The 20,428-nt window shown below is 36.2% G+C and overlaps 1 protein-coding gene across 2 annotated transcripts in view; it reads left to right on the forward strand.

Annotated features, from left to right (window-relative positions):
* LOC149535084 (protein ZINC INDUCED FACILITATOR-LIKE 1-like) overlaps positions 1-20,428 on the forward strand; it is a 117,541-nt gene that overhangs the window by 75,329 nt on the left and 21,784 nt on the right. For both annotated transcript variants that reach the window (XM_089803725.1, XM_089803726.1), the window contains 2 exons: positions 10,176-10,261; positions 10,408-10,515. In XM_089803725.1, the coding sequence (XP_089659851.1) occupies positions 10,176-10,261; positions 10,408-10,515 (194 nt within the window). The remainder of the gene's footprint in view (positions 1-10,175; positions 10,262-10,407; positions 10,516-20,428) is intronic.

Consider the following 20,428-nt stretch of genomic DNA (forward strand, 5'->3'; position numbering starts at 1 on the left):
ATCTGTGTATAAGATTGAATTTTGTGATTGAAAGGTTATTGTATTGCTGCTGTGTAGTACAATAACGTTTAAAAGTTATTCGGAAGTTGTTGGTTATCATATTTGCTGATGTATGAGATAACAACATGCTTCTGGTTTGTTGAAAGGATGGTGGTTTTAGTGTTTTGATTTGTACTACTCTGTTCATATGCTTGAGTCTTTAATGACATTTTGAAAAGACAGATTTATTGGAAAGTTCGGGTTTTACTTGCTGTTCGTATTTTCATCTGCATATTGTTGTATGTCTGAACGTGTTATTTGAGAATGAATTTGAGCAAATACCTATCTGGAATATCATCTGTTATTCATATTGCTGGTTATTTGTTAAGTGGGTATTCTAAGTGTTACAGTTAAAAGGGAACAGAAAAGTCAGGTTCAGGACAGTACAGTGCTGGTTGAATTTATTACAGTACTGATACGGGTCATTACAGTGGTATCAGAGCTGGTTTTCCTGCCAGCCTGTGAAACTTATTTGAAAACCTAGTGATCACATTATTTGCTTCAGATTTTATATTTGAGTGGGAATGTGATATCTATTGCATGGGACTATATGGAAAATAGCAGGATCATGATAAACTGATTTGTCTCAAATCTGTAACTGGGTTTACACAAAGGTGATGGAGATGAGTGAATGAGCTCTTATGAGAGTTATAAAAGATTTCCAAGAGCTCACTTCTAGGCATGTTCATCATAAAAACTTTATGAAATATGAGTTTTTCTTCAAGGATCTGTCAAGAGGATCACTGAATATTCATTTTGATGTTCAAACCTGATTATTCTATATAGCTTTATTTTTCATTTCATACAATTTCAGTGGACTAGAAGAGTTCTATTTGAGTGTTTGAGGCTTGAACTCATATATTACTGTGTGCACATTTCAAGTAGCTGGCTGCACCCAATAAGCTTGTCTCAGTTACAGCTAGTCAATATTCATCTGAAGAGGACTGCCATACATGCCCAGATCTGATATTTAATTAGAGTGCTGTACCATTCGGAGGCCACGTCTTAAGGTATCGCACAGGGTTTATATCTATTATTAAACACTGAACTGCGTCAGCAGCATTGTTTGAGAGCGTTGTGAAATCTATTGTCCGAGTATCTCAAGCCATACTCGAGATGAGAGTGCTGTACTTACAGTTATAGAGGAATAATTGGAGCTGAGTTTGCATTCCAAAACCTGGACAATTTATTTTAAGACTGTATTGCTTTGGTGAAGTGTATTGACTTTAAGAAATGGCCATTCAAATTCATAGCAGACTGTATATGAGATAAATATCTGTACATGTCTAAAACTCTGAAGTATTACTGCAGCAGTCTGGTAAATCATCTGGCAACGTGACGTTTTAGTCTGAAGATTAGTAGAAGGCACTATATTTGGTTTGCAACTTTCTTGGACAGAATCGCATCATCCTAAAGAGCAATTTGGAGGTGAGTCTTGTCAAGAAGAATAGTGAACACAGATAGCTACGTGGTCGTCCTTAGCAGATGTAGTCATTTCCAGAGTAGCTGTAATTCCAGGCCATCACGACTTGAAGTGCCAACCTCAAGCTCACAGGATATATTCGCAGTTGGACTGGGCAGTTCAAGAAAGGAACAGGAAGCATAGACGTCTTAAAAGATTAAACTGGAAACGTCGCCTATGTTAATGCAGAAGAATCTTACAGTGGATTATCGCTTTTTGTCAGGCGTTATGAATTAAGCGTTGACAAGCATTTCAAAGGTCTTATTTAATGGGCAAACTGAAATCGATTCCTCATGCTTTCCTATACTTAGGTGATTTGGAACATAACTGGTAGTGGTTGATTAGCTAAGCTGGGTCTCTGCACATTACAATTATACTGTGAAAAGCAGAAAGTTGAAAATTTTGCGGAAAATAGAATCTGCTGGGAACAGGTGCCGTTATGGACAGATGTCATTTGAAGGGCAAGAGCAGCTCAACAGAGCGTTACATTTAACGTAGAGTGATCCTGAACAATTGTCTTTTGTGATGAGTTGGTGGAAACATTGAGAGGATGTGTCTTCGGAGCCTTGTCTCATGTACACGATGACTGTGCATGTCTTTAATGCAGAAAAAAAAAAACTGGAGATTAACTTTTCGGTTCACATCCAAAACTTAAGAAACTTTTAGTGCCTGATTCGGTGATTTAAAATTACAGTAACCATCACACGGTCTATTTTGAATCGAAACATCAGTGCTTTTCACAGTGCATTCGCTGCCATCTGTGTTAGCGAGAAAGGACATACAGGCGAGTTCCATCCATAGCAGGAGGCATTTCATCACAGATTAAGGAGTAGTGACATTTCCATACGCGAAGTACAGGTAGTGGTCGGGTTTCGAGTTGATGCCAGCTTCCGCGTGGAACATGGCATTAGGAGGTGGCCATAAATTAAGTCGACAGGTATCCTGTGGACGTCACAGTGGGAGTCGCGGTTTCAAGTTAACTCAGGAAATATGTTGGAACTCTCCACAGCAGGTCGCCTAGGTATAGACGTCACCATTGTTTGAGTGCCAATGACATTCCAGATCCTGTGCGCGTGTTTTTCAGGCGGTTTACACAACACGTAAATGCCCAACGACATCATAAGGGACTGCAGATGCTAGACTGTAAACGAACGTGATTATTACCTGCAAAAAGTTTTTATGGTTGGTGCACAATCCAAATACATGACTATGTAAATGGATGGAATGATAGCACGGCTTCTTGCCATTTTCCCACAGCTCTCTCCCGACCAAGCTTGTTTCAACTTTTGAGAACACAGGGGCAGTTGCCCCAGGTCAAAATTTTGCAATTTGCTATTGATCATTTTCTTGGACATGGTGTGCCAGAACATGTACTAGATGAAGGGCGAGCTGAAGTTGGTGCTACAGAATCAAACTTACCGGTTGAAGTTGGGAACTCTGACTTAAGAACTGCAACAAATAAAAAGAATGGTTCAGTGATGAATATAGGGGATATTTGATACGTTAGACAAGTGTTGCATTCATTCATCGAGCTTACTGCCAGTTAAGATGATAGACAGTCAGTGGGTTGGAGGTTAGTTCCTTCCTACAACTAGCATACACCAAACTGAAATAATTGTAATACAAACTGATGTCTAGCATATCGTTCTTTTATTTGAATAATAGGAGGCTATTTGGGTCTGTTCTCTTGAGTCCTGTAACTGCAAATAGCAAGATATAAACCTTCCTGTTCAGTAATTTTGAATGTATTACAACTTGCCAACCGTTTGATATAATTCTAGTTGTATAAATTTGATCAGTAACATTGAGATACGGAAATATCTTCATAAGAACTGTAATCAGTTTGCCAAAGAACTGTTTGGCGATATTCCTCTTATATCTACCTACCAGCAATTGTTTAGAATATTCCGAGAAAGGAATATAAGAGTGGTATCCACCAATCTGGGCAAGAATATCTGTAGGTTGCCTAAGAGCTGATTGACAAAATCCCTCTCAGTTATACCTTCAACATTTAAGCACAGAGTATTACAGCTAAACTTCAGCAATGGAAAGAGTTGTAGATCGTATTAGGAAAGCTACTATGAAGTCACAAGAGCAGTTAGGCTCTGTTGTAAAAGCTAAAATACTTGACATTTATGAGGAGTACAGGGGACTTCCTACCAAAATTCAGAAGGATCTATCATTCAATGAGTATATGGATTTATATCTTGAGCAGCGAAATATGATGGATATGGCAAAACGAAAGTATCTGGAGTTGGCCCAAGATCTTTTTGCATACGAACAACACACAGGGGTGTACGAAGAAATTTGGATAGACTAGAATTATCTTTTGGATGATCTTGAAAAAGAAGAACAGACGACTACCAAAGATGAGCAGCCTACTCACAATTACATAGAAGATTTTACGCAAGGTACAAGTTTCTTCGTTGGTGATTTAGAAGTGAGCCTTGAGAAGAAGGTTGAGGAGGTAGTTTGTCCACAAGGTAATAGTAGTTTGGAGCATTTTTATAATGAACCTTATATTCCTATCACGCAAGGCTTGAAATTGGAAGAACCCCCTAAGATAACACTGCAAGATAATAAACAGTTCCAACAGAGTGATAACGAAATGCATACCTTAAGGAATCAACTGAGGGTTAGTGAAGATATGGTTGTGGCATCTTTAGTACATTATGACAGGACTCATGAGTTGGTCGATGAACTTTGCAGGAGGATTCCAAGAGAAACGAGAAGAGATTGGAATGTTGATGACTTGCAGGAGGTCAAGAAAGCCCTCGAAACTATGAAGTCAGATTACTTGTATTTGCTAACCGACAGGGATTATATCCTTAAGATTGCTGAGATATATGCTGAACAGGCAAATAGAGGGAAGGATGAGATTGACGAACTTAATAGAGAGCTGAAGCATGTTCATAAGGCATTGGATGAGGCTTGATTCTCTCTTCAAGGAGCAGAAAATCAGATCAAGGTCATGAATCAATTTCGCGAACATGAGGATAGAATGAGACAGGAATTTTTCCTAGAAGTCATTGATGAACTTGAGAGCATTCAACAACTGGACGTTCGATAACCCACTTTTTATGATAGATGAGGGAGTCTGTCTTGTTCGCCTTGAGGAGGAAGAGATTGATTTCAAGCCCTGGAATACTAATTCAGATCCTAATAGTGAATTGGGAATTCAGCTTGGGAATGATGGATCAACTTCGGTTGCTTATCAGTTAATTAGTCCCAACATATTTTCCGATTTCAACCCTCTCAGGAGTTGGGTGATTTTCCTTCATCAGCTGCTGGGTAATTCTTGGTGGAGTAGCTATGTGAGGAATGTGGTTATTTTTCCAGCATCTTCCATATTCATAGCACCTATGTACTGGGAAGTTCTCCAGGTTGATGACGATGGTATTGGTCTTGATGTCTTAAAGATAGTGGTTTTAGCTTATGAGTAGCTCAATTCCTACATCACCCATTTAGGGCAGGTCTTCACACTCTACTGGGTTACACATGGACCTTTGATATGCTTCTACCTCATCATAGTAGTGGAACGATATAATAGAGTTTGGGATCCAGGTGTTGACAGTATGTATTTGTGGTCGGATGTGAATTTTATGATGGTCCTATTCAGTTTCAGGGTAGATGTGGTGATGGTCAGTGTTGATCGGTTTACGAGTACAACATTTCTTCACAGAATAATATGGGATCCAGGGGACCGTTTGACAAGTGGTTTACAATGTGACAGCTTGCTTCACAGTTTGGTCGGACTTGTTTTCAGTTCAAGCTACAGGGTCAACTGCAGATTTATATGGGATCTAGGGATCGGATTGAAAGTATTGTTGCAGAAAGACATTTGGCTTCACAGTATGGCCGAAATTGTTTTTAGTTTGGATTTGAGGGCTATCTGCAGACTTGTATGGGATCTTGGAACTAATTGCTTGGGGGCAAGCAATCTCAAGGAGGGGAGATTTGTAATGTCCCTTATTTGGGGACATTAGAAATATTAAAGAGGGAACGAATTTATAATATTAAATTTGACTATGTAAGCCACAGATTTATTATTAGAGGTCAAATTAATATTCTTTGTGGTCACAAAAGAACAAGGACAGATAAGATGAAATCCAGAAAGGAAGTTGAAGGGGCATCGTTGCGAGAATAAAAGGAGAAGAGGCTCCTTCCTTTGGCATGCTTGATTTTACTATCCAGTTCAGTTTTCTCTCTTGGAGAGTTTCAGAAAGCTTCAGCTTTCAGCCCGTGTGAGGATGTAGCCCCTCGTGCAGGCAAGTAGTGGACGAAAACCCATTGCCCGTGGAGATATCATCGCAGGTCTCTCATTGAGCTTACAGGTTCTTCTCTTGTTTTCCAATCTGACTGTATTATATGTGTATAAGATTGGATTTTGTGGCTGAAAGGTTATTGTATTGCTGTTGTATAGTACAATAATGTTTAAAAGTTATTCGAAAGTTGTTGGTTATCATATTTGCTAATGTATGAGATAACAACATGCTTCTGGTTTGTTGAAAGGATGGTGGTTTTAGTGTTTTGATTTGTATTGCTCTGTTCATATGCTTGAGTCTTTAATGACATTTTGAAAAGACAGATTTATTGGAAAGTTCGGGTTTTACTTGCTGTTCGTATTTTCATCTGCATATTGTTGTATGTCTGAACGTATTATTTGAGAATGAATTTGAGCAAATACCTATCTGGAATATCATCTGTTATTCATATTGCCGGTTATTTGTTAAGTGGATTTGTATTCTAAGTGTTACAGTTAAAAGGGAACAGAAAAGTCAGGTTCAGGACAGTATAGTGCTGGTTGAATTTATTACAGTACTGATATGGGTCATTACATGGTGATAGTTGTTATCACATTTCCACTTTATGTGTGGTCTCCACCTTTAATGCACTTATCACTTATCATCCTCCACTTGTTGCACATACTTCATTGAACAACGGAGGATGAATCACTCTTATATCTACTGCAGTTGAGTTATTTGCATATTGATAAGAATACGAGCTGTTCTTGTCCATATTGTGTATCACTTTTGTGCCATTCATTGGCCTCTAAATCTTGGTTTGTCGCTATTGGCAAATTCTTATGATCCATTTCTATCAATCACTATTTATCTATTAAAAATTACAATTGTCATATGATTTCAACATGTTAAAATAATACATTGGTCTATATTTATGTTATTAATGGGAATAATGGATTTGATCTTGATATAAGGACCCCTTTACTTGGTCAATAATAAGACCTCCAAGTTTATGCTAATTCTTTTCTTTTCAAGGGAAAAATGATTCATCCAACAACTATATATAATAGTTGTTCTTGATCTAACCCCTAGGAATGTGGAAGAAATTTGGTTTGCTGGGAGTTTTGGTTTGGGGATTTTTCTTAAGGATAAGGAGGATGCATACGTCAATATTGATGTTTTCATTCTCTCTTCTCCAAGACATCTGCATGACATTGGGAGATTTTGTGGCAATAAGTCTAATATGGATGCTACTAGAAGATGGATCCTTCAAGTTTGAAACTTTGTGCCATTATTGAGGTATTCACACTATTGAATGTTTTTTTTTTCCCTTTTTCCTTTTCCTATCAAGAGGATAGTTCAAAGATTCTTCTTGATGGTGCCTGGCTTCTAGGATTAAATTGTTTATGTCTACAAAATTGGTCTCTTGGTTTCAACCAAATGAAAGATTCAAGTTTCCTACTTTTGTTCATTAATAGGGTACCCTTGGAGCATTGGAGTCAAATTGTTTTCATGATTATTGCCAATTGTTTTGGGCAATATTGTGCTACTAACTCAACTGGATTATCCAAAAAGCTTTGGAAAGTATAAAATGCTATTTAGAGAACAAAGAGAGTTCAATTTTTTCTTAAATTGAAAGATGTCTAATGATGAAACATGCATATGGACAGACATTATTTCTTTTAGAGAATAGTTCAGTTAGCTTTCCCAATCAAGAACATTTTCTATAAGTGCGTCTATATATTTCAACAAACATTACAACTAATGCACATGATACTTCTTAATTGTCATGTGATAAGCAATACAACAATATAAAATGGTATAGCTGAAATTGAGTACATTGTGCACCTAGTCATTCTGAACTCTCTGATTGACCTAGTAAACTTATCATTTTCAAAGCAATACTTTCTGAGTTCATGATCTATGTCTCAACACGTCTCTATCTCAACAGGTACACAATTGTTTATGATGGATATAAGGCTAAGAAAACCCTAATTTTATGAATACACAATCATTCTCTTTCTTGTATTGTTAAGATGAAGCTTAAATTACTGTTCAACTTTACTCAATGGAATTCCTTCATCCATAGGTCTGCTTACATATCTGATCCCTGAGGTCAAGATCACATGCAGTTTACTCTTTTAAGTTATTTGATTAGTAGGTTTAACCATTGGCAGTTTTGTTTTTGATGAGTAACAATTTTTTGTATTAATTATAAAAAGATGAAGCTTACAATAGTTTGCCAAAGTTTTAAGTGGACATTTAAAAAGTCCTTCTGACTACCCTCCCTTCTTAACATAAAAGTTAATACATACTAACAAAGGCATTAACACCTACAAGCTTATCCTATTCTATTACATAAGATAATCACATGTTCTGGAGAAGCTACTAGTCATCGAAAAAAGATTTGGCCCGCTCAATTCTTAAACTGATTTGCAGCATCCTCCTTTGTAAAATTCGGGATGGAACGGTCACCCTCCATTGAACGCCTCTTCCTGCCTGTTCCACTCTTGCTTGCCTCCCTTGTCAGAGACACATCAACCCACATTCTTGCTCTCGTGGACTCCCCAGTAGCATCTGTCCTTCCCTACCCAACTAGTATCTCAGTGGTTCTCCAGGTGGTTTCACACTTTTTCTTGGCGTCGTCTTTATACAATCCTTCTTCCCATCATCCAACACCCAGATCTTTTCCTGCAGAAAATTAACCACCTTCATCATTCAGCCGCTTTTAGCAGGTTTACCCCTTGGGAAGTTGCAGAAGACCAAACAATCAAAGGTTGCAGTGAGGACTTTCCACCCCCAATCAGCCTCCATAGTTCTTGCCCCATTTCTAGCCCTGCACCTAGCACGACACTATCAATAACCTTGTCTACTCCCAACAACGATCATGGGTCTAGACACAAAAATGACCCTGTGTACATCCTCTTTTGACTCTCCAACTAAAAGTGCCAGGGCCACAAAGAGGGACACTATATCCAGGTTGGACCTCCTCCTCTAGTAGGTGTCCAAATATTTCGGGCGAAAAATCTCCATGATGCGACTCATAAATTCCTGCTCATCGAACAAAAACAAATTCTTCAGGTGCCTTATTGTGATCTTTCCTTCGTACACCTGCATCTGATTGTCTGATTTCAAAGCGAAGTTGGCCTCCATTTCTGAAAACTCTGCCAATTTCCCTGTAGAAAAAGAGGCCCCGCTCTTCTTAAAAACTCACCTTCGAAAGATCTGGAAGCCCACAGTTCGAGAGTTTAATGGGTGCGGATCCTTTGTCATGCGTAGGGAATTACTTCCTCATGAGTGTCCTTGAAACCAGGTGTTAAAATAAATAATTGGAAGTTACTCCTTCAAAGGGGAGGCTAGCGATCATAATGCCACTTAAAACACAACATCCTTAATCTAAATAAAGAAGCCTAAAGTCTTCGAAAATGTCATTCTAGTTCCCAAAATAGACATTCGCTCCCAAGTTGGCCAACTTATCTACTACCTTATTTGCCTCCCTGTAAAAATGGGATATCTTGAAGTCCTCGAACTCCTTCAATAGACACTTTATTTAGCTAATGTGCTTGTCAAGATGCCAAGAGTCCAATTTGCCTTTCTTGATCCCATTAATAATAATCTTTGAATCTCCTTCCAGATGCACTCGTCTAATACCCAGTTTAACTCTTAACACTAGAGCCTTTTTAGCTGCTTCATATTCTGCCACATTATTGGTTCCATCCCTTAGTCCTTTGGCCACAAAGATTACCGAGTTACCTTCATGATCTCTTGCTATACATCCACACCTTGAAATACCCGGGTTTTCTTGAGCAGCCCCATCAAAATCTATTTTTATCCATCCTTCCTCTAGTGGTTGCCAACAAGACATTTTTTTTCTTTGTCAAGGATTAACCCTTGAAGGCCCATTAATGGGCTAACCATTAGCAGTTTTATGTACAATAGGCATCCATTAATTATGTATTGTCAATTCAACTGACCAATTGGATCATCCAAAAATTGGCTCCAAAACAATAAAATGCTATTTATAAAACAAAAGAAGTCCAAAGTTTTGCTCAAATAGAAGGATATTGAATGATGCATATATATAGGAACACCAATAATTTCTATTAGAGCATAATTCAGCTACTGCAATTCATAGCACTTTTATGTGCATGCTGCTATTACTGCCCGTTAGTATTTAGTGCTACCATGCCTGCTATAAATCATGGTTGTCACATAAATCTGAAATATTGGTTAAAATAATATATATTTCTGCATTTATTTGATTGATGGGAATCTTCAATTGAGCTTGTTAAATGGAAAGCCTTGAAATATATATTTTTATATTGTAATTTATTAATCGAAGTTTTGAGTTGTTAAAATATTGGATTTTTGTTATACTCTAAATAAATGACCACTTTTAAATCATTCTCACCTTTTGTTTATTTTTGAAGGTGTTGGGCTACTTGTATTCCAGCTTTTTATCTTCCCACCAGTTGCAAATCATGTTGGGGCCATTCTTGTAACCCGTATATCAGCAGTAAGATTTTTTTCTTGGTTTTGTTTAGAAAAGCACACATTTTTATTTTATTAGCTTCCAAAAAGAAATGTTTTAGGATTTGATAGAGAGGTTTTAAAGTACATACCATGATACAAAATATTGAGATATTCTGCACTGAAATGCAGTTATTGAGTATACCAGTGTTGACAATCTACCCATTTCTGGCCATGCTGTCTGGCATTTTTCTATGGTTGGCACTTAATTCGGCATCTTTAATAAGAAATATACTTGGTGTAAGTATTTTTATATTATTTGTGGGTATTGTCAATTTTAATTAGTCAATTATAAATACAGTTGCTTGTCATTCATATTTGGAAATCTAATGTCTGATTGATTTGCTCTAATGTCCTTATATGGTCTTTCTTGTTTGTAAATCATGTATGTTGTTATATTATAAATGAAAAATATCTAACTGTGCTTTGATAAAGTAAATTACGAACCTATTTTCCCACATTCTTTAGGCAATTTATTTACACATTGGTGATGTTTTAATGTGATTTCATAAATGGTGACTTGAGGCAATCTTGATACCTCTCAGCCAAGGCTAAATAAACTCTCCTAGTGTTGATAGCACACTTTTCATGTGAAATATCAGCTATTAAGTGTATATCAAATTTTTAAATAATACTATCTCTACATCCACGAATGAATATACATGCTGGCTTTTATTGAGCTCAGTGGTATCTATATGATGCTATTCATAATTTGCAAACTCTCTAAGTACTCCCCGAGCTGAGTACTCTCCATTTTTTTGTTGGGCGATTACTCTCAAATTTAACTCTCCCGTTTTTATAGACACAAAAAACTAGGGGCAAAAATGTCGATGGAGGTAAAATGTTGGTTAGAATGTATTTTTCACATGCCGCTATTGCTATAAAACCATGCATTTTGTCCTTCAAGGTGCCAATTTTTAATTTAATACATTTTGTAATTGATTTTTACAAATAAAATACGTTTCTTTAAGAGAATTTAATATTCAGTTCTTTCTAAGTTACCAAATTAAAAAATTTGGGCTTGCCGAGTACTCTCCGAGTCCGAGTTTGCAAACTATGAATTGCTATTCATACCTTCGATCTTGTATTCTTAACTTGCAAGTAAAAATTATCTCCAAACTTTACCAATGCCTGCATGAAATGCTTAATCTTTTATGTTAGACATCACTATTACATTCTCTTCTAGCCTAACTAGAAATGTTCATTTCAGAACTTGATTTGCAATAGTGTCATTAAACAAATATATTGCCTTGAAGCCATGAGAAAGATGCAATTTGTCAGTGAGGGTTAGTTGTAGTTGTTTTTGCACCTCTACAAAACTTTTGATAGTGCACTACTATTTGCATTCTTTGTCCAGTTCTTCTGTTTTGTGTATATATATTTAGAAGGTTGAAATTATGCCTTGGTTACTTGTCTCGTTTTGAGTGAGTTTTGTCATTTCTAAGGTGCATTGTTTTGTCAAAATCACCTACAGAAGTGAAGATAACGAGCCAAGGTGTGTTTGTATAATTTATGAATCTGTCCAAATGAATGTGAAATGTCTTAGTGTTTTGAGAAGTGGTAGGGGCGCCTATAGCATGTGCTGCATGGCAGACTGCCATCTCAAAATCCAGTGGAGAGCATACCTATAGAGGACAGAGAATGAAGTTTTTTAAATGATAGGACAAGTAACAAGGACAATAAAGTTTTTTTAAGTGATTGGACAAGTGACAAGGACATGCTAGGAATGCATCTATCAGTCACATGTCAGAGTTCTTAAGTGTTTACAAGTCATAAAGTGGGCTCAACAAGTATAGATCATTGTTTCAAGTGGCAGAAGATTGCCAAGATAATGCCTCATGTTTTCTAACCATATTGGAAGTGACAAATACCAATACGGATTATACTTCGTGCATTCTAACCAAATTTTAAGTGAAAGATGAAAGAAGAGTATGTTTACCAAGTTTAACACATGTTTCCAAGTGGCAGAGAGTTATTAAGAGTGGGATTTGATAGTTCTATCTTGTTTTAAGAGGCAGAAGATTTCCAAGAGTGAGCCAAGTAGTTGTAAAACTATTTGTTGCTTAATTTTAACTTGTATTAAAATTCAGTTTCGAAAAAGAACAAATGAAGTGAAGTGTTCATGTTTATCACTTTCAGCTTATACTCAAAATTGCAGAAAACACTTTTCATTCATATTGAAAGAATAATAAATGTCATTGTATTATTCATTCCGAATATACAACTGATATTTACAAAAGAACTGTGATAATCAAAGAATGTTGAAATTAAAATTCTCTCACACAATTGACCGTGAGAGTAGTCCCTAAACTGCTGATATATATACCTGCTCTGCTGAAGTAAATAACATGAAAAGAAAAGGAGAGAGGAGAAAGTCATGGGCACCAGTCATTGCCTGTAATGGCTGGTTGACATGCATCCATCCGCTTCCACCCATTCGCTGCCTCAAACCACGCCCCATCCACGCATCTGAACCCTGCATTCATAGAAAAGATTGTTAGATCGGATCTAAGCAATGCAGAGTGTGTCATTTTGCCTCACTCATATTCTTTTCACACCATTCATCTTTACAAAATAAAAAAATATACCAGAAAAGTAGGAAAATAATCACAATGAAATGCTTTACTACTAACATGTTTGTTTACTATGTAATGCCCTGTTTCTAATGGATACTTGGATATAACAGTAGGCTCCCACAAGGGTTATTGAGCCTGACGTACCCATTAGAAACATAACCTATGAAGCTGATTAAAACAAGTATAAACAAAAGAACAAAAGTATTAAAGGGACATATTATCTTATGAAACCTTTTATTTCTGTAAATAAGATTTGTCTCAGCAATTACCACATCAGAAAAGCTGCTGACGAAACATATACAGCTATGCAAATCAGGTTGATGAATAGAAACAAATGGACATACAGCTGAAATATGTCAAACATTGGATGCAAACATTTGAAAGCTTCAAGTTTCCTTAAGTTCTTGAATTGAAATGATTTATCATATGCACTAATAAAGGTAAACAACACTTGTATATTCCTATATACACTATATAAAACAATGATGAAACAAGAATACTCAAGAATCAATCAGTAAGATTGTGAAGGCATGAATGTGAATTGAAAATAAGTATAAGGATGATGACTACAAATTTGCATAATAATGTTAGCTGTTTGAATAATATTGAAGCTACATATCAGATTGAAGTTATCATTAAGAAAACCTTCTTCAAAATTTGAAAACATACAAGTAGATCTATTCACTTGTAAAGATCTGGAGAACAAACCCATGTGTGTGCTGTAATAAACTACAGAAGTGACTGTAAACTACAGTCACAGATTTGCAAGCAAAATGCTCAATTCCAATCAAAGTGAAAATTACAGAAATAATTTCATAAACTCTGGTTATGACAATAAAAAAGGGTAAAGTTACAGCCTATAGTTTTTGGAAAGTTTCAGAATTACTAAAAGAAACAGTATGGAAAAGAGGAATTTCTAATACTGATAATACAAGCAGGATGGTGAGCAAAGCAATCTCTCTAAAGAAACAACTGGGAAATCCTTTGGGATTGTCTTTTAAAACTCAGAAATCCAGAAGAAGGTACTTTAAACTATTCCAGCGATTACCCATTTCACAGAGGTGGTCTATGGAGAAATTTACTCAAAACCCAGAAGGCAACAGTAACAAAAAATGAAATCCAGGTGCAATAGAGAAGGGCTTGTTTTGAGAGAAAAGCTCGAGCCATTGCAAGCTACAAAATATATAGAAACTTGAACAGGAGATAGAGGAATTTCGAAAATGAAGAAAAACAGAGGGAGAACCGTGGTGTTATAGAAATTCCATCAAGCATCTTCTTAGTCACGGCAAGCAAGAAAAGTTCTAGATTTGTTTACGTAACCTAAAGAGAGTAGGCCCAATTACGACATCAACCTAGTGAGCAATCTCCAAGTCATGACATGAAAATGCAGAGTATAAATATCAACAATAAAATCCAGCCAAGCATCTTTCCAAAAAATGGCATATATAAAGCAAAAGATCATAGACAGAAGAGACTTTAGGTACTCAGGTCAACATCAAAAGAACTCCAAATCTGCCTACAAATTGTGTGCAGATGGCGGAGGAATCTGCGAACCCTAGCAATAACGACATCAAAGCTCAAGTTTCAGATTTCTCCAAGTAATTGGTGACGCCCTCCAATTTCCAATCAAAATTGATAGTTTATTCCAGTAAGTATCTTCTCAGTCACGACATGAGTGAGAGGAAAAATGTGCATAATGAGTAGGAAATCTCCATATTTTTATCGTGGCAGCTAGGGTTTCCTCAAACCCTCTTCCTTTCCCTTTATTCATGCTCAACAAAGATAATGAAATGAGAATGAGGTTTGGCTTGGTCTTTGACCTTTTACATATTATGTTGGATTTCATAGGTCCTCGGGTCCGCTATATGCATCTTTTGCATTTTTGGAGATTGCATATGTTATTCAATGATAACATATGACTTTGTTTTTAAGTCATATATTGTTATTATTGTTTTATGAAGTTGTTGTCATTTTGTTGTATTATTCATAATTTGTAACTATTATTATTGAGTTTGGTGCATTATAAGCCAACTAATTAATAATAATTTTTCAATGCAACAAATTATAATTAGGAGGGAATTTTGTTTTTAAAGTTGGAAGTTATGAGTCATTTGTTGACTAGGTGTTTCATGTAGTAATGGCAGAGTCTAGTTGCCTCGTCTTGAGGAGTTAGGTTCGGTTTGAATTTTGTAAAACTGAAATGACTTAAAGTAATGACATCAAAGTTTGCCATGTGTCTTAGCTTTTCGAATTTGATCAGGAATCGTAACTCATGACTTTGAGTCATTTTTGGAATGATTATAGGAGTTAGTTTGGGTCGGATTTGACTTTGACTAGATATTTTGGAGTTCTTTATGGCCAATTGGAGCATTTTATGGGTAGTTAGGAGTGATTCATAGGTTCTTTTATGACTTAGTGACAGTTCTGTAGTAGTTAGTCATCATTTTTGATGATTATGACTCCTTTTATGGGGGCTCTTTTCATGGATTCGACCCCAAGGGGGTTTGTACTTAGTCTCTTGGGCTATTATTGTTGATAGGAGTTTTGGTTATGCAGAGGATGAATTTTGTGACATTTTTCTGGTGTTCTTAGTGTATTTTTTGTGTCTTTTGTAACTCATTTATGTAAACTCAATATATGAATTGAATCATTTTGGAGCAAATTTTCTTTGGATTGATTACAAACCTTCTTCTCTTTTTTGCAAATTCTGTGTAAATGTTTGATAGATAAGAGAAAATAGTGAGTGTTAGGACTCCTTTTGATGTGTCACAACTCTTGTCAAATTGCAAAACTGTAAGTTTGTTTGCAGGTTGTAGTGTGTGTGTCACGTGTTTAGGATTGTTAAGTGAAATCGTATCTTTTCCTTAGCTTTTTCTTCAGAACATCATTGTGAAATATTTATGTAAGCCTTTATAAAGCAGAAGTGTTTAAGTCATAAAAGAGGTGTTACGAAGTGAAGTCATTCGTGTGTTCTGTATCAATAAGTTTTGGTGTATCACCTATTAGCTAGGTCCAGTTTTTAAAGTTTTATTTCTACATCTTCTTCCCTTTTCCTCCCAAATCTAGTTTGTTTCAGTATTAAAAAGCTTAGGTGATTACCTTAAGGAGCCGGCCTATAACCCGAAGATTCACTTAGTTCCATAGGAAAATCCCATTGCCTATGAGTGATTCCATGTTACCTGAAATTTTCCATTCATTTGATTGAATTTAGAAGGGTGCAAATTTTAGGACTTAACACCACTTTAAGTGGTTAAAACTTAAGACACATGGAGAGCATGCCTATCTTATTGAAGTCAATTTCAAGTGACAAAGTTTTCCCAGGAACGTATGTGAAAGGTGGAAACCAATTTTGAATGGGAATATCTCAATAGAAGCACATTTCTCCTTTCTTGGCCAAGTTCAAACCCTAGAAGTGCACCTATCTTAGTTTCAAGTGACATATACATTTCAAGCACATCAACAAAATGTCTTCATGTTTTGTGATTGTCACAAAGGATTCATTCAATATATCAATTCTTTCTGCTCTTTTCAACCATAGCGCGGAATTTGATGTTCATATTACAACAAATATGGGAGCTACTTCACTTAGACAATGATAACACAAGAACCAATCATGCTTATTTGTTTTTGCCTTCATAGAAGTTTGAAAGGTATCCCAGGATGCATGGCAATAAGTCATTCTATAAAGGTTGTCAGAGGACTCTATAGAAGGTTGAAATTTTTGATCTTTCAATTATCATTACCATTGTATTGTCCAAACATTAGGGGATTTGAGTGGACGATCTTCATCAAGGAGGATTATGTGGGTGTTTTGGATTGCTGCATTTTTTCTGCTTTATGGTTGGCAATATTGTAATTGATAGAGAAGAGAAGTTATAAACCATGGCTGCAAATATAAACTACTATATGATATATTATTTCATTGGGTTGGGGATAATTGCATTGTTTGTAAAATGTCTTTTAAAGCCTATCAGAATTTTCTATGTGCCAACGATAGAACTATAGTCATTTTCCATACATGAAATTCACATAAGATTATTAACTTAATAACTATTTGTAACCATTATTTATTTGTAAGCTACTTAATATACTAGATTTAAGTCTAAACATTTCCCCCATATAAGTTCAATCTGATCAAAGGACAGAAAATTGCATGGATTAACACAACCACACATTTGGAAATTTGATGAAATGGTTCTATTGAATCTTTGAAACCATCCAAAACACACCAAATGACTACATCATTGGATATCTTGACCACTGAACCTGCAAATCCTCTTGCACACGGGAGAATAAGTCCCATTCTTCAGACACAATGAGAGAACAAAACTCATTTGAAAGTGTCAGAGTTCTTCTTGTGCAATTGTAATGTCCCTATTTTTGCTAGCATTGGAGTTTGAGAGATTAGCCTATTATTGTGATCCTCGAAGGCTAATTATTGTGGATAGAGGGTCTTCTAAGGTAGTGGCTTGGCTTGGGAGGGTCTTGTCTTCTCCACAATTCAGTAAGTTATAGATTGGTCCTCGTTTGGCTCAGATCAGACTTTGTTTGGGCCTAGTTTTGTGTACTTACTATTTGTGTTAAATGTTGATCGAGATGGACCCTTTCTATTTTTGGAAGGTGCATTTTGTCACATGGAGACATAATAGGTGTGACAACTAATTCAGATGGTATATGTATAAGATGAGTATTTTGGGAGTTATTATATTTTTAGTGGCCATATTATTATTAATTCACTACATGGCTTATTATAAAGTCATAATTTAACTTTATAATTTCACTTGAGGGCTGAGTTGTCATTGGAAGGGGTCATTTATTTAATTAGTTATAAGCCAAGTCAACTAAAAGAATCTAATGGAAGCTTCTAATTAATGTTGTGTGATGAAGCTTCTTGAGTGAAGTTACATTTTCATGATTTTGGAAACAAAAGAGCATTTGGAGGTTATAAATACAAGCCCATTTGATGAGAAAAACAACGCTCGAATATTTATTTTCTTTTGTTGCCTTTGTGTTATTCCTGAAGGTCTGATTTCTCATACTCTTGCTGAGGTATAAGGGTCTGTTTTTTGAGTGGTGTCTTCGCATGGTTGCTGCTGAAGTATAGAAAAATTGCCATTACTTCTCTACTGTCTTTCTACTATGGCTGAGAAGAGTTGTTTGTTGAGAATTTGGTGATTGAAGTTTTGGTTTTGAGTGCCCCGTTATACCAGCTGGAAGGTGTGGGTTTTCTCTGCAATTTTAGTGTTCTTTCATCTGCTTTCAAAACGCCTGCAATCTCTGCTAATTTGAGCTCAAATTAATTGCTTTGAGGTCTGCTATTACTGATCATCATCCCCATATTTGGTGAATTACATGTGGCTTGGCATGTGTATTTCTGCCATGATCATGCCTGCTGTAGCTGCATAAGGATTTCTTCTGTTACATACTGGCATAATTTGTTAAGGCTGCAGGAGTTTTCACGGGGAGGGCGTTTGGAGTCAATGCCTTTGATTGGGCAATTTATGTCAGATGCAACAGTACCAGCTTATTCAAATTGTGGAGGGCTGCGTATGAACAGAGTTATTTTCTGCCAACAACCATTTTGGAAATTGCTTGTTATAAATCAGGTTCTATTTATACCGCATATGTAATTTGTTATCATTGCAGCATAAGTTGGAAATTGATAAATTGCAATACAGTTCTGAATTTTTAATTGTGGTGGGCGTCATTGCATTTCTTTTTTTCAGTATTTCATATTTGCAAAAAAAACCAATCAGAACTTGGTAATTGGCGTTATTCGCTGCTAGTATTTACTTGTAGAATCCAATACTCGAGTTATGCACAATCAACACTCCGAAGTTGCAAATTTATGAATTTAAACGGTTGGGTTTATTACAGAGCTTGCTTGCAAAGTGCTTAACAAAATGTCAAACAATTGATTATTAGAGAAAATTGGTGTTCATCTAGCTATAACTGTTTGAGGTTATTACAACAATTAGAAGAGTTCCCTTTGAGGGTCCTCCCTCCTGTAAGAGATTTAAAACTCTTCTCTAATTTTGTATGAACCAAATCAGTTCTTTAATATGTAGTAGGAATAAAACAAAATTGTAGATAAATTAATAATACCACATTCAGTAAATACACTATCCACAAAACTAGTAAATTTAGACCTTTTTTAGGTTTACACTATCCATAATTATTATCAATATTATCCAAGGTTCTCACTTGTTACAAGGAGGGAATCAAATGTGGTGGTGCTTCTCAAACAATCTGTCCTTTTCGAGCAACAAGCTAGCTCAAGATTGGGAAATATCTCCAATTGCTTGCGTCTTCCAATCTCCTCTTTGACTTCTTTAAGTTCTATCCACCGTATGTAGCATTTGAATCTCACATATATCACCAAGAATGTGACTTTGGCATGACAAAAGAATGTGCAACATTGAACATAATAAACATTTGCAAGGTTTTGATTTCCGTTGCAATTGCACTTTTTACAATATGATCTTTATGTGTATATTAAATTTCCTTATATTGCCTTTGTACAACTTTCACTCCAAGGGATAAGAGATAATTTTGAATGCTCATTATTAAAAGATAGTGAAAAAGAATTTGAACATTTGACCCCTTTTTTCAATATAGAATTTGAAATTCTACCTTGTCATATAGATAAATTGGATTTCACCCAAGTTCTAATTGAAACAACATTGACATTGGCTTTGTCTGCCTTTAGTTGCTGCAATAATGTGGTCTTCATTTACCTTTAATTGTCCGACCAAATGATATGACTCTTGTGACCTATCAACCCCATACAAATTTTTCAGGCGTATGATCAGCAGCACACAACACTAAATTGGATTTGTTTTCGAGGTTAATATCAACCATCATTAATGCTATCTTTTATGCCCAAGCGTGTAGAAGTGGGAACAACACTATGGTCAAAAGTAGATCTATTCCGAGTAGGACCAACACTATATGTTGGGACCATTTCACCTTGAGTAACATACGGATTAGCACTCACATGATATGTGGAGCTACCATCATTGACTGATTGGAAAACATTTTCATATGGGCTATCAATATGCCCCTCATGTGCACTAGTGTGATCAATCTCGTAGGATAGCTCTACCACCAAATTATGGGAGCTAATAGGTGTATGAACGAAATCAGATTCATATGACAAAGCAGTTGATTGTCTTTGAATGCCATGTTTTGATTTTTCTCTCGTGTTGTAAGGAGTAGCATTTATTTTCTTGAGATTTCTTATTACTTGGTAGCTCTAGTGACAATAAGCTCCCTTGTGATCCTTCCGCGTCAGCATCCATCTCGCATGTCTTCCATAATTACGAATTGCTGCATTGTTAGTTGCTGATCCTCTTTGCTAGCATTGGTCTCATGTAGCTCTGTGTTCCTAATTTGAGCCGTTGTTTGTTGGTTTGTTGTCTTCTATCAATTGAGCCTGTGCTTCCTTTTGTTTCTTGCATGTTTGATTATCACCTCTAGCTCGCATTGCTCGTTGTTGTGTTTGTTCTGCCTTGTGTTGTTGCTCTTCGTTGCGCCCGTGATTATGTCTTGTGGCACTACTCTCCATTGTTGCTCTT

This window comes from Cupressus sempervirens, chromosome 10 (genome assembly GCF_028749045.1).
Source record: "Cupressus sempervirens isolate cs-2001-9-10 chromosome 10, ASM2874904v1, whole genome shotgun sequence".
Lineage (NCBI taxonomy): Eukaryota > Viridiplantae > Streptophyta > Pinopsida > Cupressales > Cupressaceae > Cupressus > Cupressus sempervirens.